At 40.0% G+C, this 19580-nt stretch overlaps 3 protein-coding genes across 5 annotated transcripts; 1 reads left to right on the top strand and 2 right to left on the bottom strand.

Moving 5' to 3' along the window:
* Window positions 1–2174: 2174 nt before the first annotated feature.
* Window positions 2175–4306, bottom strand: LOC131023105 (putative pentatricopeptide repeat-containing protein At1g02420). Its single transcript, XM_057952649.1, has one exon. The coding sequence runs from the start codon at window positions 3874–3876 to the stop codon at window positions 2359–2361; it is 1518 nt and encodes a 505-aa protein (XP_057808632.1). The 5' UTR covers window positions 3877–4306; the 3' UTR covers window positions 2175–2358.
* A 326-nt stretch (window positions 4307–4632) lies between these two features.
* On the bottom strand, window positions 4633–8840 carry LOC131023090 (uncharacterized). 3 transcript variants are annotated; one of them, XM_057952641.1, is made up of 10 exons: window positions 8502–8840; window positions 8162–8397; window positions 7849–8053; window positions 7175–7265; window positions 6939–7084; window positions 6118–6361; window positions 5921–6025; window positions 5663–5845; window positions 5375–5579; window positions 4633–5293 (listed from the first exon to the last, which is right to left on the bottom strand). In XM_057952641.1, exons 1-10 carry the CDS (start codon window positions 8588–8590, stop codon window positions 4806–4808), a joined length of 1992 nt encoding a protein of 663 aa, XP_057808624.1. In that variant the 5' UTR covers window positions 8591–8840; the 3' UTR covers window positions 4633–4805. The 3 variants fall into 3 exon arrangements, with proteins under 3 accessions (XP_057808624.1, XP_057808629.1, XP_057808618.1); XM_057952646.1 differs by having other exon boundaries at window positions 8489–8513; XM_057952635.1 differs by having other exon boundaries at window positions 4633–5579.
* Window positions 8841–15372: 6532 nt separating this feature from the next.
* LOC131023084 (uncharacterized) lies at window positions 15373–18158 on the top strand. The gene is made up of 2 exons (XM_057952627.1): window positions 15373–17283; window positions 17366–18158. Exons 1-2 carry the CDS (start codon window positions 15373–15375, stop codon window positions 18086–18088), a joined length of 2634 nt encoding a protein of 877 aa, XP_057808610.1. The 3' UTR covers window positions 18089–18158.
* The last annotated feature ends 1422 nt before the right edge of the window (window positions 18159–19580 follow it).

Here is a 19580-nt window from a genome sequence, read left to right as displayed (position 1 = left end):
AATCTTCAGTGAAGTGCCAGATACCATAAAAAAAATACTCATCCACGGCCTGTGTCAAAAAATCAAACATGAAGTGAGGAACCTGCAGCTTGTCTGCCAATCTATACCCAAGCCAATCATCACACCAAAACATCGTGCCAGCTCCCGAACCAATATACGAATAGGAATCATCAACCAACTGATTCACATGATCACGCACGCTCGTCCAAACAGGAGAAGATCCTATATTATACTTAGCATAATCAAAAGAATTGAGATACCTCGTGCTTAAATTATTTTTTGTATATTTTATAAAGTTCATACCATTTTTACAAATGACTTTAAAGTTCGGATCATTTTTACAAATGACTTCAAAGTTCACGTTATCTTTTGGTACTATTTTTTAAAATTCATGTCATTTTTACAAATGACTCCAAAGTTCAGCCAATTTTTACAAATGACCCTAAAGTTCATGTCATTTTTCATATTTTTTAAAGTTTGAGCTATTTTACAAATCACTTCAAAGTTCAGATTATGTTTTTGTAATTTTGAAGTTTGGGCCACATTCACAAATGATTCTAAAATTCGAGCCATAAACTACAATTAACCCTTACAAATCGTAATTTTAACTTGTACGGGCATTGGTTTTTCGCATCCACATGCGGCCGTTAGTTTTTCTTTTTTGTCTTAAGTATCCAGGTACGATTATTGGTTTTTAATTTCATTGGTGTTGATTTCTTGTTGCCAAGATTGATATAAATAAGCAGTTCAAATTTTATCTGCTTAGGGATTTCAAAAGCAGAAATCCATGTACGAATTCAGATGGACAACATCGATCTCAAGGTAATTTTACGAGTTGAAATCACCAATTTAACCTTAAAAAAAAAAAACCACTTTTGATAAATTATTGCAAGTGTAGCGACATGTGGGAGTATTATTAAAATACGATTTTATTGAAAGAAGAAAAAACCTAAAAACAAAACCCTTGAGAGCACAAGAAACGCAGACTAAGGGCCGAGCCTCGTTAAAACCTTTTTACGGAAAACCCAGAGGGAAAAACCGTAGAAAGGAAAAAGAGTACCCGTCTAGAAAACGAAAAGAGAAGGAGGAGAGAGCGGAGGGGTGAGTTTCCGGAACTCCGGCCTAACCATCGTCCCCAAACCCACCCGGCTCTCACCCCGCAAAGACGACCGAACAGGGACAAATGGCCGGTGATACGCCGTCGCCAAGTATCCCAGAAAGAAAAGCTAAACGGCCGGTTAGAAGCCGTCGCCGTTAGCTCGAACGAAAGAAACAAGCAAAAGTAAGGAAAGCTAAACAGCCGGTTAGACTCCGTCGCCGTAAGCTCGAACGCAACAAACAAGCAAAAATAAGCGACATGTGGGAGTATATGTCAACTTTTCTGTTTCAAGATACTATACGGGTATGCTTCTTTTGCTATAAATGAAAAAGTGGATTTATTATTACAATAATTCATTTATCAAAAAAAAATATTACAATAATTCATAAAATGTATAGAAATCCGAAAACTCAATCTGTACTAATTTATTTGCATATGGTGATTGAGCTATTGTTTGTTGTGTCAGGTGCATATGTGGATAAAGGCTTGCCATATTGGAGTTGAGGAGCAAAGAGCAAACAATAGACATTATTGCTAGGGAGCTCATTAACATTGGGAAAACCATTTTTGAAAAAGGTAGATATATATTTGCTGATGTTTTGATATGCAACACAAATTTGAATTGTGATTTTGTTACACAGTTTGTAAGGTCTAATACATTATGTGGAGTTTTTCAAAAATTACTATAGATGGATGAAATGAAAAGGCAGATGCAGTTGAAGGCACAGAACGACACTGATGCCTCCTAATTTATTAAAACAATCATGTTTTTATGATTTTACTACTATGGTGTTAGACCAATACTTATCTAATAGTATGTCTCTTTTTTTCACCTTCTCTTTTCCCTTCTTCATTTCTTGTTTATATGTTTGATGCTGATTGATTCTGCTTACTTGCTTTTATTAGTATTTTATTTTGATATATTATGCTATCAGAAGAATGTGTATTTTTACAATTTACAGATCTGTATTCATGCGCACTTACAAAGAGAACCCAAATTCCAATTTCAATCTTGTTAAACAAGGACAATAATGACAAAACACTCTTCCTAAGTAAATCTGAAGATAAACATAAATAGATGAATTATTCACATTTTCTATATATTTTGTCAAATCGTTGTTTGCTAGATAATTTTAAAGCAATTAAGAAGTGCATGTTTTGTTGCCATGAACCAAATAGTTATACACTCTGAAAAGTAAAAACCACCTCCCACAATGCAAGTCTCTTGTTTGATTTCAAGAACACAACGTACATCTCTTTCAGATCATCGTGCCAGAGACGGGCCTATCTAGCTCGTCTGCGTAGCTCCTGCGCGTCTGGATTGCAGGACCAAACGCAGACATCTTCTCCGACAGATTCGCAAGAGCATCATCCCTTTTAGCCAGCTCCATGAGCACTTTGATCCTCCTAAAAGATACTTGGCTGGGCTTCTGCCCCTTCTCCAACATCTGCAAGAAACACCTCTCCGCCTCCTCCAGCCTCCCCACGTCACAGAGCAAATCGAGCAGCACATCCGACACCAAAATGTAGGATCCGAATCCCTTCTCAACCATGTCACCCCACAGCTCAAGGGCCAAATCCACATTCTCCTGCCTCTTCATCAACTTGATCAAGAACATACACGACTGCGTGTTGGGCAAGCACCCCATCCCCTTCATCCTCTGGTACAACCCCCATGAGCTCCTCAAATCATTCGCCCAATACAATGACCTTAAGATGACATTAAAAGTCGTGGCATTAGGGCTCAACCCCTTCTCCACCATCTCCTCCATCAAGGCATACGCGTCCCCTAATCTCTTTGCTATGCAGAAGTTCCTGATCACAGCATTGTAAGCTGCAACATCGGGGTAGCAACCATACTCCCTCATCTCCTTCAACACCTCCCTCGCCTTATCCGGCTGCCCGACTAATCCTAGCCCTCCGATCAAAGATGTGTATGTGATCACATCCAAATCAATGCCCTCATCCCTCATCTTACCAACCAACTCATACGCCTTCTGCAGCTCCCTCCCCTTACAAAACACATCCACGAGGCAATTATAAGACACTAAATCGGGCTCGACTCCCATCTCCTTCATCTCACCAAAGAACGCCTCTGCCTCCTCAGATGATTTCCAACCAGCCAACAAGATATTAAATGTGTGCAAATTAGGCCTAAATTCATGCTTCAATGAATGATAAACATTCCTAGCATCACTCATGCTCTTCTCCTGTGACAAAGTCCTAAACAATGCATTGTAACAATTAACATCAAATTTCAAAACAAGTTTTCTAAACTTTTTGAACGATTCAACAGTCTGCCTAACTGAGCAAACCTTAGCTATTCTAGCCAAAACAACCTGCACAGTTCTTGGGGTTATCAAAGATTGATCTTTTCTCTTGGTTTCCAGCAAAAGCTCCCACATTTCTTCGAATTTCCGAGTTCTGCCGAGGACGTAGAGCATGGTGTCGAGGGAATAAGGGGTGTGGAGAAACCCATTTATTCGCGACGTGAATTTGTAGAACTCCAAGGCTGAGAGCGGATTGGAGTGAGAGAAGCGGACCCTCTTGAGAACTTTGTCAATCACGTCATTGGAAAGGGGGATTTGGGAATTTTTAAGGGAGTATTTTAGGGATTTCGGGTCTGAAGGAGTGGTGATTATGCGGAAGATTCTCTCAACGTCGTCGTTTTGGGAGGATAGGGGGTTAGGGATTGAACACAAGTACCTTGTTGTTAATGGCGTCGGAGAGGCGGAGAGAGACAGGCGTTGGAGTCTCCGCGCCACTACACAGTACATTGCTGTTCGGTTCAGGGGGAGAGAGACGGGTGGTGTGTTAGAGGGAGAATAGGTTTGTGAGGGAGATAGATGCAAAGCGGCGGCGGCGGCGATAGCCAACGGCCGTTCGCTCGCCGTGAATCGAGGAGAAGAAGATAAAATATTGGGGGGGATGGGGGGAGGGTTTCTTTCAATTTAGGGATTTTCCTTAATTTGGGGTTTCGGAAGAGGCAAGAGAGAGAAGTGAGGGTGCAAGCGGTGGCGGTGACTGGCGAAGTGTCGCCGGATTTTGGCAAAGAAGGGTGGGGGGGGCGGCGTCACTTTATGTGTGTGCGTGTTCTGTGAGATAACAGAGAGAAAGAGAGATGAGTGTCTGTGCTTGTGAGTCTGTGAGAGAAGAGAGAGAGAGATAGAGATTTGGGCCTATGATTTTAGGCCTTAGTTTATTTAATACTCTGGGCCATCTTTAATTTATGTTGGGCTTTCCATTCAATAAATATTTGGGCTGTAGTTAAAAGGCTTATAATTTAAGCTTAATTAATTATGATTATGGGCTCTTTTAATTAGTTGAACTTTGATTTTGCCTATTTAGTTTAATAAATTATTTTGGATTTAAGAAACTTTATTATTAACAAGTCACATAATATTCCTTAAAAAACAAGTCACATAATGAATGTACTTAAAGAATTTCTTAGAATTAATTCCTGCAAATTCCCTTCGTCCAAAAATAATTAAATTTCTTTGTGTACTCTCTTCAAATCCAACCTTAAAACATAGTTGCAACAATTAATAAATACTCATCATATAGCTCAAAATCTGTAGTACACATAGCAGCAAAAGAACTTGCTAAACTGTAGTTCCCAGCTGAGCCATTTCTCTCTCCACAAATTAAATACACAAAATACAATCCATCAACAATTTACCTCTCTCTCTCTCTCTCTCTCTCTCTCTCAACCATGCCTAGTAGGTTGAGTTGTGAGCCCATACCCAAATGGGAAGAGAGGATCATAATGTGCATCTCCCACATTCATGGGCAGCTGATCCACAGACCTGAACCAAGTCCTTGCAAGCTTCCCACTGAACCCATAGTCACCGAACAGCACATCAGCCACCCCCTGTCCCTCGCTCCCCGGCAGCCACGCTGCCACGAGTGCTCCTATCTGCCTCACGTACGGCTCCATCACCACCGGTCGCCCCGACACCACCACCACGACGCACCTCATGGCTCCGCACACGTTCTTGATGGTGCTTGGCCCGGGGTCTGCGATGCTCAGGTTCGTGCTGTCGCCGAACATCTCCGCGTAGGGGACCTCGCCCACCACCACGATGGCGTGGGAGAACCCCCCGCCCTTCACGAACCCAGCATCCGGATTCTCGGAGAAGACTACCTGTGTGGAAGGGTCTACTGTCTTCTTGATGGCAGCTAGGATTGTGGTTCCTGTAAACATCATCACATTACAACAGATTACATTTGTGTCTGTGTGATCAAAACGAAAATGACGTTGTTTTGGCAACATACCGGCTGTGAGGTCGTTGCCGTGCACGCCTTGCCACTCTATAGTCCAGCCTCCACATTGGTATCCCAAGTTATCAGCATGAGTTCCTGCAACTAGGATTTTGGGTGCCTTCTTCGGAAGGGGAAGCAGCCGGTTTCTTGGGTTATCACCATTCTTCAACAGGACGAGCGACTTTCTTACAGCTTCCCGTGCCAGCTCCCTATGTTCCTGTAATGAAGAAAACATGCTTCACTGAAGGCGACTAAGTTGTGGAGTGTGCAAGGAAAGAAACAAGACGACCAAGGACAAACCTGGCTTCCAAGATGGCTTGATAGGGAGAGATCAGCTAGAGGGTTCTCGAATAGGCCCATCACGAACTTCACCCTAAGTATTCTACGAACAGCATCATCGATCCTGCTCATGGGGATCACGTTGCTTTTCACGAGAGAAGTCAGAGTGTTGATGAACTCTTGGAAATTCTCAGGTACCATAACCTGCGAAAGGTTAAGAAATGTGTAAGCTAGCTAGGCCGTGTCTTTGTTTCCTAGTTTGTGTGATGTAAAACTAACCATGTCAATTCCAGCAAGAACTCCGGCTTCAACAGAGTAAGTGTAGTTCGCGTGGGGTGGGCTTGTGATCCTGTCGATGCCCTGCCAATCTGATATCACAAAGCCCTGCAAATGTGCATCCACAATTGATCAATGGAGATGATTAGATATTCTTTATATCATGATTCTTGAAAAGTGGATGAAATGTCAATATTTACCCGGAATCTCAGTTTGTTCTTGAGGAAGCCGGTGACAAGGTCGCGGTTAGCATGCATCCTTAGGCCATTCCAGCTCGAGTAAGAGACCATGACCGTGGCAACGCCTTTTCTGATAGAATCATAGTAGGCAGGCATGTGGATGCTAAACAGTCCCTTGGAGTCGATGACAGTGTTGTTTTCGTCTAGTCCCCTCGTCGTACCACCATCTCCCACAAAATGCTTTGCACAAGCTGCAACTTTTGTCCTTTGATGAGATGAAAACAAGTTTTGTCAGCTCATCTTGCAAGATAAATAATGAGAATAAGAGATCAGTTAATCAAACATGTTTTTTTCTTTTTTTGCTTTGTTGGTCCTATAAATTTTAAGGCAAACTCAAGTTTTATCAAAAGCTTGATAGGAAAACTATAATAGTCAATCACACATCTAAAACAAGTACAAGATATGCACATAAATCATACAAGCACCACCATAATTGACATTTCAAGCTTCTAGGTGAAGCTGTGAAAATTTGTCGACAAGAAAGTCAAGAAACAAGGAAAAGAAAATAAAAATAATGGGTCACCATAATTATCATGAGAGCCCATTATGTTGTAAGTGTGGATATTGAATGATGAAGGAATTTCAAACATCACATTCGTCTGGGAGTTTTTATGCTAACAAATATTGGCAAGTAATTATGTCACACACATTATTCAATTGAATTGAAAAAGGGAAAAGAACAACTAATATCTTAACATCCCCATGTGAATTAGATGAAAAGTAAACCTACTCTCAAACAGATTTTTGGGGAAATTTTATTTGCAGAAAATAAGAAAACATACTTTCCAGCAACAAAAGGTATGCCCTTTTTGGAGTTAGCCGGGAGATCACCCTGCAGACCAGGGATGATCTCGGTCATTGCCTGAACGATCTTGTGATCCTCGCTGTAGCTCTCGTAGCAACGGCCCCATCTTGGATCCCGACAGACCTATTAAGTTACAAATGATCACACAGTCAAGAAACACGAAGCAGCTGATCAAAATCAGTGTGAAAGTGTGGGGGTGGAAATCGGGCTTACAGCTATGCAAGGCGCAAAGGCGTATGGAATTCCAGTGGCCCTAACTTCTAGTGCAGTAGCAGCTCCAATCCTCTTCAAAAGTTGTGGATCCCTATTTACGATTTTCACCAATGATTATTGGTGATATTTAGCAACTAAATCTTGAATTATTGGTGATAATAGCAACTAATCCATACAGTTCTATCATGAACAAGGATCCAAGAACTCATATGTTATTCATTTAAGTCTTAAAAGAGTATAACTATGGCATATCAAATAGTTAATTGAAAGTAGTATCACAAATTAATTGTCCATTTTTTTTCATTGAGTGAAAGTGTTTTGAACACTCAAAACTTTCTTAAATTCCTGCCAAAGAGCAATGTCACTAAAATTGAACTTCACTCACTGTTTCAGATAAGACTAAAATGAGATTTCAACTAATATCATAATGTAGTCAAGCAAGTTAAGACAAAATTATTACTTTATGTTGAAATTAGGCAAAGCAAACAAGCTTTTTACAAGAGTGACAAAACACACGCCTAAATTGAAAAGTCACATTCGACAAAATTCCAAAGACTTCAATCAACCACTAAAACACACAATCTCGCATGCTAAAGAAAGCCCTTTTCACACACACACACACACACACATTGATGCAGATACATACATACAGAGAGTGTTGTATCTATACTTGCCTGGTGACACCAAGCCCAACATTGTGAGGGAAAATGGTGGCTTTGTACACATTGTTGTGGCCATGAACAGCATCAATCCCATAAATCATCGGTATCCCAAGCCTGGTTGAAACAGCCCCCTTTTGAATACCATTCACCAAATTCACCCAATCCGCAGCAGAAGCCTTGGGCGCAGGAACACTTCCTCCACCACTCAACACACTCCCTGCTCAAAACAAATCAAATCTTTTTCAGAAAATTTACACAAATTCCAAAACCCAAAAGAAAAAAAGAAGAGAGAGATCTTGAGGATAATGAAAATGTACAAAATTACCTATGAAATATTGCTTCATTACATCAGGGGAGGCTACTTTCCTTTCGATTTGTGTCATCTGTCCAATCTTCTCTTCAAGAGTCATTCTATTCATCAAATCTTTGATTCTCACATTCAATGGCTGTTTGGGGTCTTTGTATTTGACGTACTCTGCTTCTGCAACAGTTGCCCACAGACACAGAAACACCAAAAACGCCGTCGTTTTGTCCATCGCCATAGCTGCTGCTTTGGAACCTCTGCATCCATGATCAAAACTCACATTAGCATACAAACAAAACCATTAACTACATTAGCTGAAATTGTTCGAATGCTTAAACCTATACTTACAGAAAGCACCTACACTTGCAAGAACACACAGCTTGCAGTGTCTATTGAGAGCTGAACTGTTTCCCAAATTGAAGTGTATATATCTATGCCTATATATAGCATGTCAAGCAGGGTTTTGGTGAGGGGTAGAGGGTGGGGTGGGGGTGGGGGTGGGGGTGGGGGTGGGATAGGGGTACTTTTGGAGTTTCAGCCACGCTGCACGTTATGGACAGAGAACATGATAACCAAGCTAACGTGGTAGAAAATTTGGAAGAAAAACAAATCCAAGATTATTATTTTTAGAACAAAAAAAAAAAAAAAAAAACTGAAGATATGAATCCTAGTATCCTACTACATTGCATAAAATTAGTCTAACACAATTTTTTTAGAAGAGATAATTGTGCTTTTAAATATACTCCAAATAATTTGGGAGTATACAATTTCACCAAATTGACTTTGCACATGAATTAAATAATTTAACTCCAAATACATAATTTTTCAGTTTTTTTTTCACACATATATTAATTGTCCCCGAATAAATGTTGAAGTAGACACATAAAATATCTATATAACTTAAATGTTTGATGTACTAAACAAAACAGTTATATGCCTATGTTATTTTAGCTAGTCACTAAGACATTATCCAACTAATTATAATGATAGTCTACTGAAAATTGAAAGTCATATGATTAGAACAGTTGAACGTTTATTTTAAGTTATACATCCTTCATCTACGAAAAGATGTCCTAGGAGATGATGGTACAAATTTTAATGTGATGTCTCATTACAAATGTTACATTCTTTTCTTGACAACATATTATATCTCTACATTTAATATTCAAACAATTTCCACCAACTCATTTTATCTACAAATTACACATTTCTTAATATCTGTACCCAAAAGTAATGAGACATTTATAATGGACGGAATGAGTATTGTTTATTAAGTATTGGAGAAAGGGTCATCGATTAGGAAAAGTGGAAAAAATTAATTAAATTAGTGAGTGTTGAAAATGACCACAAATTAGTGAATGAGAAATGGACCCACAAATTATTATTAAAAATAATTTTATCATATGTTTTGGTAGACAGATTAAAATAACAAATTATGACATCTTTTTATGAACAGAGGGAATAATTTTTAATTCGTGTGAAAAATCAAAATTCAACTCAAATTTCTACTTATTCTTTTAAAATAATCTATAAAACTTACACACGAACAAATTTATTGAAGCATAGCTAGTACTCCCTCCGTCCACCAAATATATACCACAATTTTCTTTTTCGTCCATTCACAAAAAATATGCCACATCTATTTTTAGTAGTAGGGTCCACATTATTCCACTCACGTTTAAAGTGAGACTCTTACTTAATTATCAACTTCACTCACATTTTATTTAAAATTCGTGTCGAAAGTAATGTGGCATATATTTGGTGGACGGATGGAGAAATTTTTTGTCTGTTCTTTTGTCCCGGCACGTAAACATTACACATAGATTATCAACTATTTATCAACCTATTCATACATAAATACCAATATACTCCCTCCGTCCCACTAAACATGATCCGGTTTCCTTTTTAGTTTGTCCCACGAAACTTGACCTGTTTTTAAAAATTGTAAAAAATTTATGTCACACCCCAATTCTTGAATGAATAAATATAATCGAGGTGCAACTAATTCATAGAAATAAACAAGGAAAATACCTTGTTGAAACCCGAAATAGGATAGAAAGTCGGGCTATGCCCCTTTGGATCACAAGTTTTGTTTCATGCTTCTGACAACCGACATTCATTGGCCTAAATTTAGTAGTGAAAAGTCTAAGCTCGATCAAGTATATCGTTTGAAATTTAACATGAAGATCTTAAGTTGGGAAAACAAAAGACTGATATAAGTAATTGCTACAGCGGAAGTCTAACATATGAATTTATCTCTAGCCTCAGCTCCGTCCCGTCAGCACCGGCCAGCCAACCTGGTTAGGCAAAGCCTGAAGATCATAATCACATATAAACCTGTCTTGGGAAAGCAGCGCTAATCCCCCTGGTCACAAAGCCCCTGTCCAAGTGAGCACTAATGGAAGTTGTTCGTCGGGGGTTTTTCTGGTCGTCGTTCCGCGATGGTGTTTAGCCGCGAAGGTCTACGACTTAGTTTTCCTCGTGCGAGGTAAATCAGGCTACACAACGGTGGTTTCTCGATCCTTTTTCGTCGTAAGGATAGTGAGAAACGAAGGCCGTAAGTTGGCCGGTTGCTAAGTCGGGAATTCGACGTTGGCCGCCGAAGGATATTGCGGCCTTTGGTCAGGAAAATACAGAGAAGGCTTCGACCTTTCGATTGTTGGGTTTGGTAACCTGAAGATGGAGGAACGAGTACACGTTCTCGGTTCAGAGCCTAGTGGCCGGTCGGCGAATAAACGGCCCGGCGAAGGGAGCTCACTTGAGCTTAAAAGTATGCAAAGTTGTGATTTAAAGCTTGTTGGCTTCACTTTCTCTGCACGGGTGTGGTTCTTGCTAGAGTGGAGTGAGCTGTGTGTTAACTGATATGCTATGTATGGTGATCTTATTTCTGTTGGAATTTCGTTGCTGGGGTGAGGAATTAGATAAATAAGGGAGATATTTAAGGGAGTAAGGTACTTGCTGCAGTAGAAGGCATGGTAGGAAGCGTGGGTGAAGGAGTCAAAAGATACTGCATGGTAGGAAGCGTGGGTGAAGGAGTCAAAAGAGTGGGCGCGCATGGTGGTGAGATGCGCTGATAACTGTGAGTCAAAAGAGTGGGTGCGCATGGTGAGTGTGAGACGTGAAAATTGAAAAAAAATAACCAAAATCCCTTAATCATAGGGATTTTGGATGACTTGCAGGAGTGGACGCATGGGGGTGAATAGTGTAGCAATTGTAGAGGCATGGTGAAATACAAGCAGCAGCATGCGTGCTGTACTTGGCTGTGGTGCAAAGGAGGAGGTTGGTTTGGGCTTTGGTATTTATAGAATATCATTTCAATAAAAACTAAGGCCCAAATAAATATTTGTCAAAGCCCAACACATTTAAATAATTAAAGCCTAACATAGACTTAAATTAAATCATGCACAAATAAATACTAATCATATAGAATAATCACATATTCATATAATTCGATTTATGAAATGCACAAAATTTCAAAAGACTAAATTTTTATAAAGGCTTCTGAAAAGAAATTTTGTTGGAATTTGAAATATAAATCATTTTTCATTTTTCCGGCGTAAATCATCCTAATCTAAGTTTAAAATAAATTCTAAACTTAATATAAATAGGCGGGGTGTTACAATTTATCATTTATTCACTTTTTCACTTTTTTACCTACTACACTTAACACACAAAATATCAATTTCTTAATTTCCGTGCTGTAAACACAAATTTTTGTATTTCAATTTGATAAAATACAAAACGCGTTACAAAGATAATTTGATAGATTTGAAGATAGAGTTTATGCGGGTTGCAATCTCTAGTTAATCCTCTGATTCTTCTCTTCCATTTGATTCTTGAACAAGCTCGAAGGTTATTGAAATACTTGATTTGATAACGCCAATCCAAGGGACTTAAGTCGTGATTTTGGATTGAACGTTGAACTTGATTTGATTTGAGAAGAACGTCCTTAGAATTTTGTAAGAACGCCTTGAAGCTTTCGAACTTGATTTGATTTGATTTGAAGAACGTCCTTAGAATTTGTAAGAACGCCTTGAAGCTTTGGGACTTGGTTGATTTGATTTGAGGAAGATCGTTCTTGGAATTTGTAAGAACGCCTTGATCACTTGAAGATTTGAAGGTTTGATCACTTGAAGATACTTGAAGAATACTTGAAGATTTGAATGCTCAAATACTTGAAGATTCGAAGAAGACTTGAACGCTTGAAGATTTCGAAGGATACTTGAAGATTTGAATGCTCAAATACTTGAAGATTCGAAGAAGACTTGAACGCTAGATAGAATTCTTCAAGATACTTGAATACTTGGAAGAATACTTGAACTCTCCAATTCTTCGCTTCTTTCAACTTGCGATACTAGAGAGAATTCTTTATACTCTTCGATCTTCCGTTCCTTCACGTTGTGATAATGAGCACCCCAACACCTCTATTTATAGATTTTAGAGATGGGCTTCATGGGCTTTATGGGCTTTGGGCCTCCATGTATGGGCCTTAGGGCCTTAGGTGGCCAATAAGCCCATTAATTTATTTTATTAAATATTAATCATATATCTATTTAATTTAGGAATGAAATCCCATTTAATAAAATAGAAAATATAATTGAATATTTAATTCATGAATTTACACGTGACACGATTTAATTCGACGATAATTTAATTGTCTACAAATTGCCCCATCGAGACTTGTTTATGGACGAAACGTCTTTTGTAATAGACGAGTCTCGAAATTTATTTTGATAGTTTAAACTCTTATCGAGGAGTTCTTGATTTTGAATTTTGTAAATAGTTTATACTCGTATTTAGGAGTTCTTCATTTGATTTTGAAATTTTAAATAGTTTATACTCGTATTTAGGAGTTCTTCATTTGATTTTGAAATTTTAAATAGTTTATACTCGTATTTAGGAGTTCTTCATTTGATTTTGAAATTTTAAATAGTTTATACTCGTATTTAGGAGTTCTTCATTTGATTTTGAAATTTTAAATAGTTTATACTCGTATTTAGGAGTTCTTCATTTGATTTTGAAATTTTAAATAGTTTATACTCGTATTTAGGAGTTCTTCATTTGATTTTGAAATTTTAAATAGTTTATACTCGTATTTAGGAGTTTCAATTTGAATTTGAATTTTAGTTTATAATAATCAAAGATAATCCAAAATTCTTCATTTGTGTCCCTTTAAACGATCTTTATTTTATAGGTTTATTAAGAATTTTTTTTTTTTTTTTTTTTAGCTATTTCAATCAAAGCATTTAATTACAAGCCCAACTCACATAATTGGCTTAGTAAATAATTCACTTTTCTGGCCCAATTTTATTTGACATGCCTTAAGCCCAATTTATCTTCCATCTGAACTTTTGAAGGGAATTGGCAGCCCACCCTTGTCGCTGGTTCTCTTGTTCTGGCTCAATTCTTAATAGCAGAATTTGGCAACCCAGATACTTCATGGAGTTTAACTCAACCCAAAACATGTTTAAGGGAGTTATAAAGATGAGGTATTCTGTATCCAAACAGCAACATCCCTTTTTACAGTGTACCTTCAAGGCATTAAATGTAATCCCTTTTGAGCTTTAACAGCTTGTTTTGAAGGCCTTTCATAGCTGGAAGAATAGCTGGAACTCCACTCTTCTTACACTGGCAGCTAAGTTCAGGGATTTGGTAGCTAGGATTTTGGTGAGAAATTTGCCTATAAATAAAGCCTTTAGCTGTCATTAGTTTCATTCCATCTGAACTTGGGCAGCATGCATCTTCTTGTATTTCATAGCCAGAGCAGTCCCTCTTTATCATCTTCTACACAGCCTGCTCTAAGAGTTCTCCTTCGATAGCCATAGTAGCCATAGCTATAGTTCTCAAAACGAAGCTAGGCTTACTTCTAGTTCTCGCGGAGTGCCGCCGAAGGGTCTTGGATGGTGCCCTCTGCGCGTCTCTGGTTTGCTTGGAAGTGTTGATGTCAGGCGACCAAGATCAAGGAAGAGGAAATTGTCCAAAAGCCCTCTAAGTCTGCCACCCCAGAGACTTCTAACATCATCCAGCGATGAAACTCCAAATGTTTCAATGGCTCTGGTACCCATAAAAACTCGCGAAATCGTGCGGCAAAGAACCAGCTGGCACGTCCCGCCGCCGACGCGCCTCCAGCTGCCGTCGCCGCTTTATCTTTCTCCTTCGCCGCAAGTGCCGCCACCTTTTCCGGCTCGAGCTCGGGCTCCGGCTGCGGGGGCACGTCTTTCTCCGGATCGACGAGGTCATCGACTTTGTTGCTCTCCTCTTTAAAGGAAGCGGATTCAGCAACCTTCTCGTCTGCCGTCGCCGCTTCATCTTTCTCCTTCTCCGCAGGTGCCGCCACCTTTTCCGGCTCGGGTTCGGAGTTCTCGATAACTCCGGAGAGCAAGAGGAATTCTTCGTCGCTACTGTGTTGTCTAGTCCGCTGAGGAATGATCTGAAATTCGAGGATCTGCTGCAGTCGCCGGCGGAGCTGATTAGCCGCGCCAGGCACGGCAGCCTGTAAGGTGACGCTGGACGGCGGCGTGAATTGGGAGGAAGAGGCCGGTAGGTGCCGGAGATCTTGCCGCTCCAGCAAGCCAGAAACTGGCTCCAAACCGATCGGACGTATCGGCGCAGGATAGAGATTCGCCAGAGGAGTTTCTTCTTAATGTTGAATTGAGTCCTTTTTTTGCACAGCTGCCATTGCTGCTGCTTCATCTTCTTCCCTCTAGCGCTGATTATATATATCTCTCTCTCTCGCTATTTCTCACACCGTTCCCCTCTCTCTCTCCTTGAGTATGTTTTCTCTCTCCTCTCTCTCTAGGTGTGTGTGTGCGTGTTTTTCTCTCCCTTTAGTAGTGGGAGATGCGTGGGTGTTTTTTTTGAAAGAGATATGGTAGGAAGTGGGCTAAGGGTAATTGGTTTGAGATGGGCCGATTTTTTTTTTCTTTTTTTTTTCTTTTTTTTTAATGATTGAATTTCTATATATATATATTTATATATATATATATAATTCAAGGAGTAGTGGCCTTTTTTTTATGATTGAATTTCTCCTTTTTATTATATATATATATATATATATATATATAAAATTCAATCTTGCCTCCTTTTGCTTGACTAGAATTTAATTCACATTTTATTTAAATGCAAATAAAATTCTTAAGTCTGGATGTGTTGCTTCTAGAATTTAATTCACATTTTATTTAAATGCAAATAAATTTCTAAGTCTGGATGTGTTGCTTCCTTGCAGCGTCACGATGGTGGTCTTCAAAGATATTGTGGTCAATGGTCAAGACTATTTGCTGATCTTGAGTGATGATGAGCAAGAGACGGAAATGGGCACGCATCTAAGAGTATTTCCGGCATTGATAGGCCACTATGTGAAACCTTGGCCCAAACTTTTGAATTCTCTATATCAGTCGGAATGGACCAGCGAGATCAGTTTGAACAAAGCGTCGAAAGCTCATACATTGCATCCGGCCCGTCCTTGGCAAAGCAAGGAGTCCAATTTTCTATTGACTTTGAGGCGAAGGATCATCGATAAAGATGCCAAATGGGGAAGGGTTACAAGCTTTCGTGGGGAATTTCATTTCTTTGAAGGCTATTGGGAGTGGACTGAAGATATCCTTAGCCGCTGCGGGAATGAACGCCGAGTTGTTGGTATCTATGATGCAGTTTATGCCTCTCTTTTCACTTATGATTGCCAGCCCGAGATGGTTAAAGCGTTCTGTGAAGCTTGGTGTCCTGCGACGAACACCATTCTCACTTCATCTGGCGAGATGTCTATTTCTCTATGGGATTTACAGTATCTATCAGGGCTTCCGTGTACCGGGACACTGTATGATGAGGTTGTACCCTGCGCGAAAGAGATTCTTGGCAAAGATCAGTTTGGCAACCCGTTCATTCCCTTGAGTTGTAGATATTTACTCTCTGCTTACTATTCTCTTAAGCATCGTGATGGCAAGGATCCTAAGAGCTCAGTTTCTATCGATGAATGGATCAAATTTTGGTCGAAGAAAGCTTCAAAGTATTCTCATCCTCCTGCTCGCAGGGCAAAGAAATCTCAACGCCCCAAATCGACTTATAATCCGAGTGGTTCATTTGAAGCGCATCAACCATGGTCTTCTGAAGAAAGGGCTCCATTCATCGAGCTTGATGCTAGTGACAAGTATCACACTACTATGTACTTGGCAGCTCACATAGCTTGCTGGTTGTGTATCTTTGTTTTTCCAGATGGTGATGCCATGTCGATTAGACCAACCTCTTTCAAAATGGCAAGTTTGATGGCGTGCAAACAGAAAGTTGCCCTTACAGTTCCAGTTCTAGCCAGCATCTACAAAGGGTTGAACACTATCTCTAGTTCTATGGAGCCTTCTCTTGTCCCGGTGACGCTACCCTTTCATTTCATATATGGTTGGATAGCGCTCTATTTCAATACTCACATTCCCCTTTCAAGAAGCCTTGGTGTCGCCAAGATGACTCTATACTCAGGCGAAGGGGCTGCGAAGTATTATCTGCCTGTTGCGTGCCGCGAACGAATTCAGTCGTACAACTCGATTCGTTGGATTTGTACCACATTCACCAAGGAAGATGACATTCTCTATGTCGATGGTGAAAATACAAGAGAGATTGAGCAATGCTTCTTCATGGCTATTCGCTCGAGTTTTTTGGTTCGCCGGCTGGATGACCATTTCATCGTGGAGTCTTATGGTCCTCACCGCTTCAGCCGTCAATTTAGTTATTACCAAATCGTACCCAACAGCCTTACTCAGAACATTCGAAGGACATCTTTGGAAGAAGGTCTCAACCTTTGGCGCATGTGTTTGCTGCACAGATCGCGATCAAGGGCATGTTTTCCACGATCTTCTTTGGACATGAAGATACATTGTTCAGTCGACTATAAGACTTGGTGGGATAGGACGTACAGATTTTCTTTTGAAAACAAAATCTCTTCTCCGGCTCATATCACTTTTAAAAGAAAAGATCAGGAAGAAGCAATCAACTCCAAAGATGGAAAGAGGAAGGTCGTCTCTACCACCCTCATAGCTGATTCTGGTAGTAGCAATTCTGAGCGTAATTGGAAAAAGAAGAGAATTGCGGGGTCCTCAAAACCGGCCGAGGGTCACGTTGAGGAAGAGCCAACTCTAGTGGATGCCGATGTGAACAAGGTCTTTCCTCATCTCTTATCTTCTTTTCGTATTGATATATAATTTCACATTCTAATTGCATCTTCTTCTTGCCCTTTTGTAGACTTTGAAAGAAGTGTTTGGAAATAATCTTGAGAAGGGCTCACCAATCGACTGTGTATCCATTGAATCCAATAAGTCAAACGAGATTCCTTGTCTTGCTAAACAATCCCGCCCCCGACCAATGCCATCATGTGGGGCGCCTTCCGAGTTCAATGCCACACGCATGATCGATGATGAACTCAAGTCGTGCTGCAGGATCATCTGGGGAAAGCTTCGTGACAAGGTTGAAAGAACCAAAGTCGAGTTTCTATCGGCGCTTGAAGACGAGATACGGAGTGGCATTTCCCGTATGAAGATTATTTGTGGTCTTGACCTTTCCAACCTTGAAGATAGTATTGATGAACTATTCTCCAAAGCCACCGCTTTTGATAAAGTAAGGTCGGCTTCTCATGAGATCAATGAAGGCCACACACTCAAAGTTCGAGAGGTCAAGGTTTGCCTTCAAGAGAAGTTTGCCAAAGAGAAGAAGGATGCTGCAAATTGTGATGCTTTAAAAGCGGATCTTGATGAGTTGGAGAAACGCAAGAAAGAATTGTTGGTGTCTTTGGAGCAGCGAAGCCTGATACTCAAGACTACTCGTGGTGAGGTCAAGGTACTCAAGGAAGACCTGGCCAAGCTTGAGGAGGCTTCGAGAAATGATGAGGTCTTGAAGAATTTGGAAGCCTTGAAGCTTTCACTAGAGTCTATGCAGCAGATTTTGAGAGATCAAGACCCTTTTGCTTAGTATATTGCATTTTTATCATTTCTCTTTTGATGATTCTCATTTGGTTTGTCATGGATATTTTGACATCTTCTCCCGATGCTTGTGCTTCTTTTGATGACTTGATTTTTTTTTTTTTTTTTGCTATTTTGGAATGAAACGTCTTTTGGTTTCACATAATCAACTTAAATCATAACTTGATGATATAAATTGAAAAGAGTCAAACACAACTTATGACTGAACTTAGAAATTATCTAAGCTGCCTACGTACCCTTTTGAAAGGGATCAAGTCAAAACGTAGTTCATAGGATCAACAAGTGTTTGAGATTGGGTGCCGTGCACAGTTTATACTCATGCGGGCCAGGAGTAACATGCAGTTTAGGCTCGTGCGTCAAGGAGCTGTCTTCATACACTCCATTTTGTTTGCTTTTCTCCATTTCTGGTTTTTCATCTGACTCATTTTTTTTGGCTTTTCTGCTTTTCTATTTTTTTTTTGGCTTTTCATGCTTTCCATTTTTTTTTGGCTTTTCTGCTTCTTTTTTTCTTTTTTCTTTTTTTTTAATTAAACTATATACATATGTACATGCTTCAACTTCTACCACCTTTCAAGGATAGTAACGTTTCAGGAACTTGCCGTTGATAGGCCCAACTCTGACGTTGTCATCAGAAAGAAGCCTGTATGCTCCGTTTGTGTAGACTTCTTTGACAACATATGGGCCATCCCACCTTGATACGAATTTGTTTCCAACACGATGAGTGACAACGATTGGCCTTCTCACAGCGAGGACCAAATCTCCAATTTGAAAAGAACGCACTCGCACCGTCTTGTTGAAAGACTTTGAGAGGCGAGCTTGGTAGCATTCTAACTTTTGCTGAGCTTCCAGCCTTTTCTCATCTAGAGCTTCGAGTTCCTCCAGACGCAGACGTGCATTTTCTTCTTCAGTTAGTCCTTCCTGAATGGCCATTCTCAAAGAGGGAATTTGTTGCTCGAGATGAATGACAGCTTCAACCCCATATACCAAAGAGTAAGGCGTTGCCTGCGTAGGAGTTCTATAGGTGGTTCGATATGCCCACAATGCTTCCCCAATGCGTTCATGCCAGTCACGCTTTGATTTTGAAACAATTTTCTTCAACAGATTGCACAAAGTCTTGTTGAATGCCTCAGCCAATCCATTTGCCGGCGCATTATACATCGACGACTTTCGTTGCTTGAAGTCGAATTTTTCACAAAGCTTGTTTATCACCGTGTTGCTGAAAGGTGTTCCATTATCAGTTATGATGTAGCGAGGAATTCCATAGCGATAGATGATGTTGGTCTTGATAAAATCAGCGACAGTCTCTTTCTTCACTTCTCTCAATGGTACTGCCTCAGCCCACTTGGAGAAGTAATCAGTCGCTGCCAGAATGTATAAATGCCCCATCGATGATTTCGTCAATGGTCCAACGACATCCATGCCCCAAGCATCAAAAGGCCAGGACGCAACCGTGGGGTGTAGTGGTTCGGGCGGCTGATGGA

Source organism: Salvia miltiorrhiza, chromosome 1 (assembly GCF_028751815.1).
Source record: "Salvia miltiorrhiza cultivar Shanhuang (shh) chromosome 1, IMPLAD_Smil_shh, whole genome shotgun sequence".
NCBI classification, from domain to species: Eukaryota; Viridiplantae; Streptophyta; class Magnoliopsida; order Lamiales; family Lamiaceae; genus Salvia; species Salvia miltiorrhiza.
This window is presented reverse-complemented; position numbering and strand designations above follow the sequence as displayed.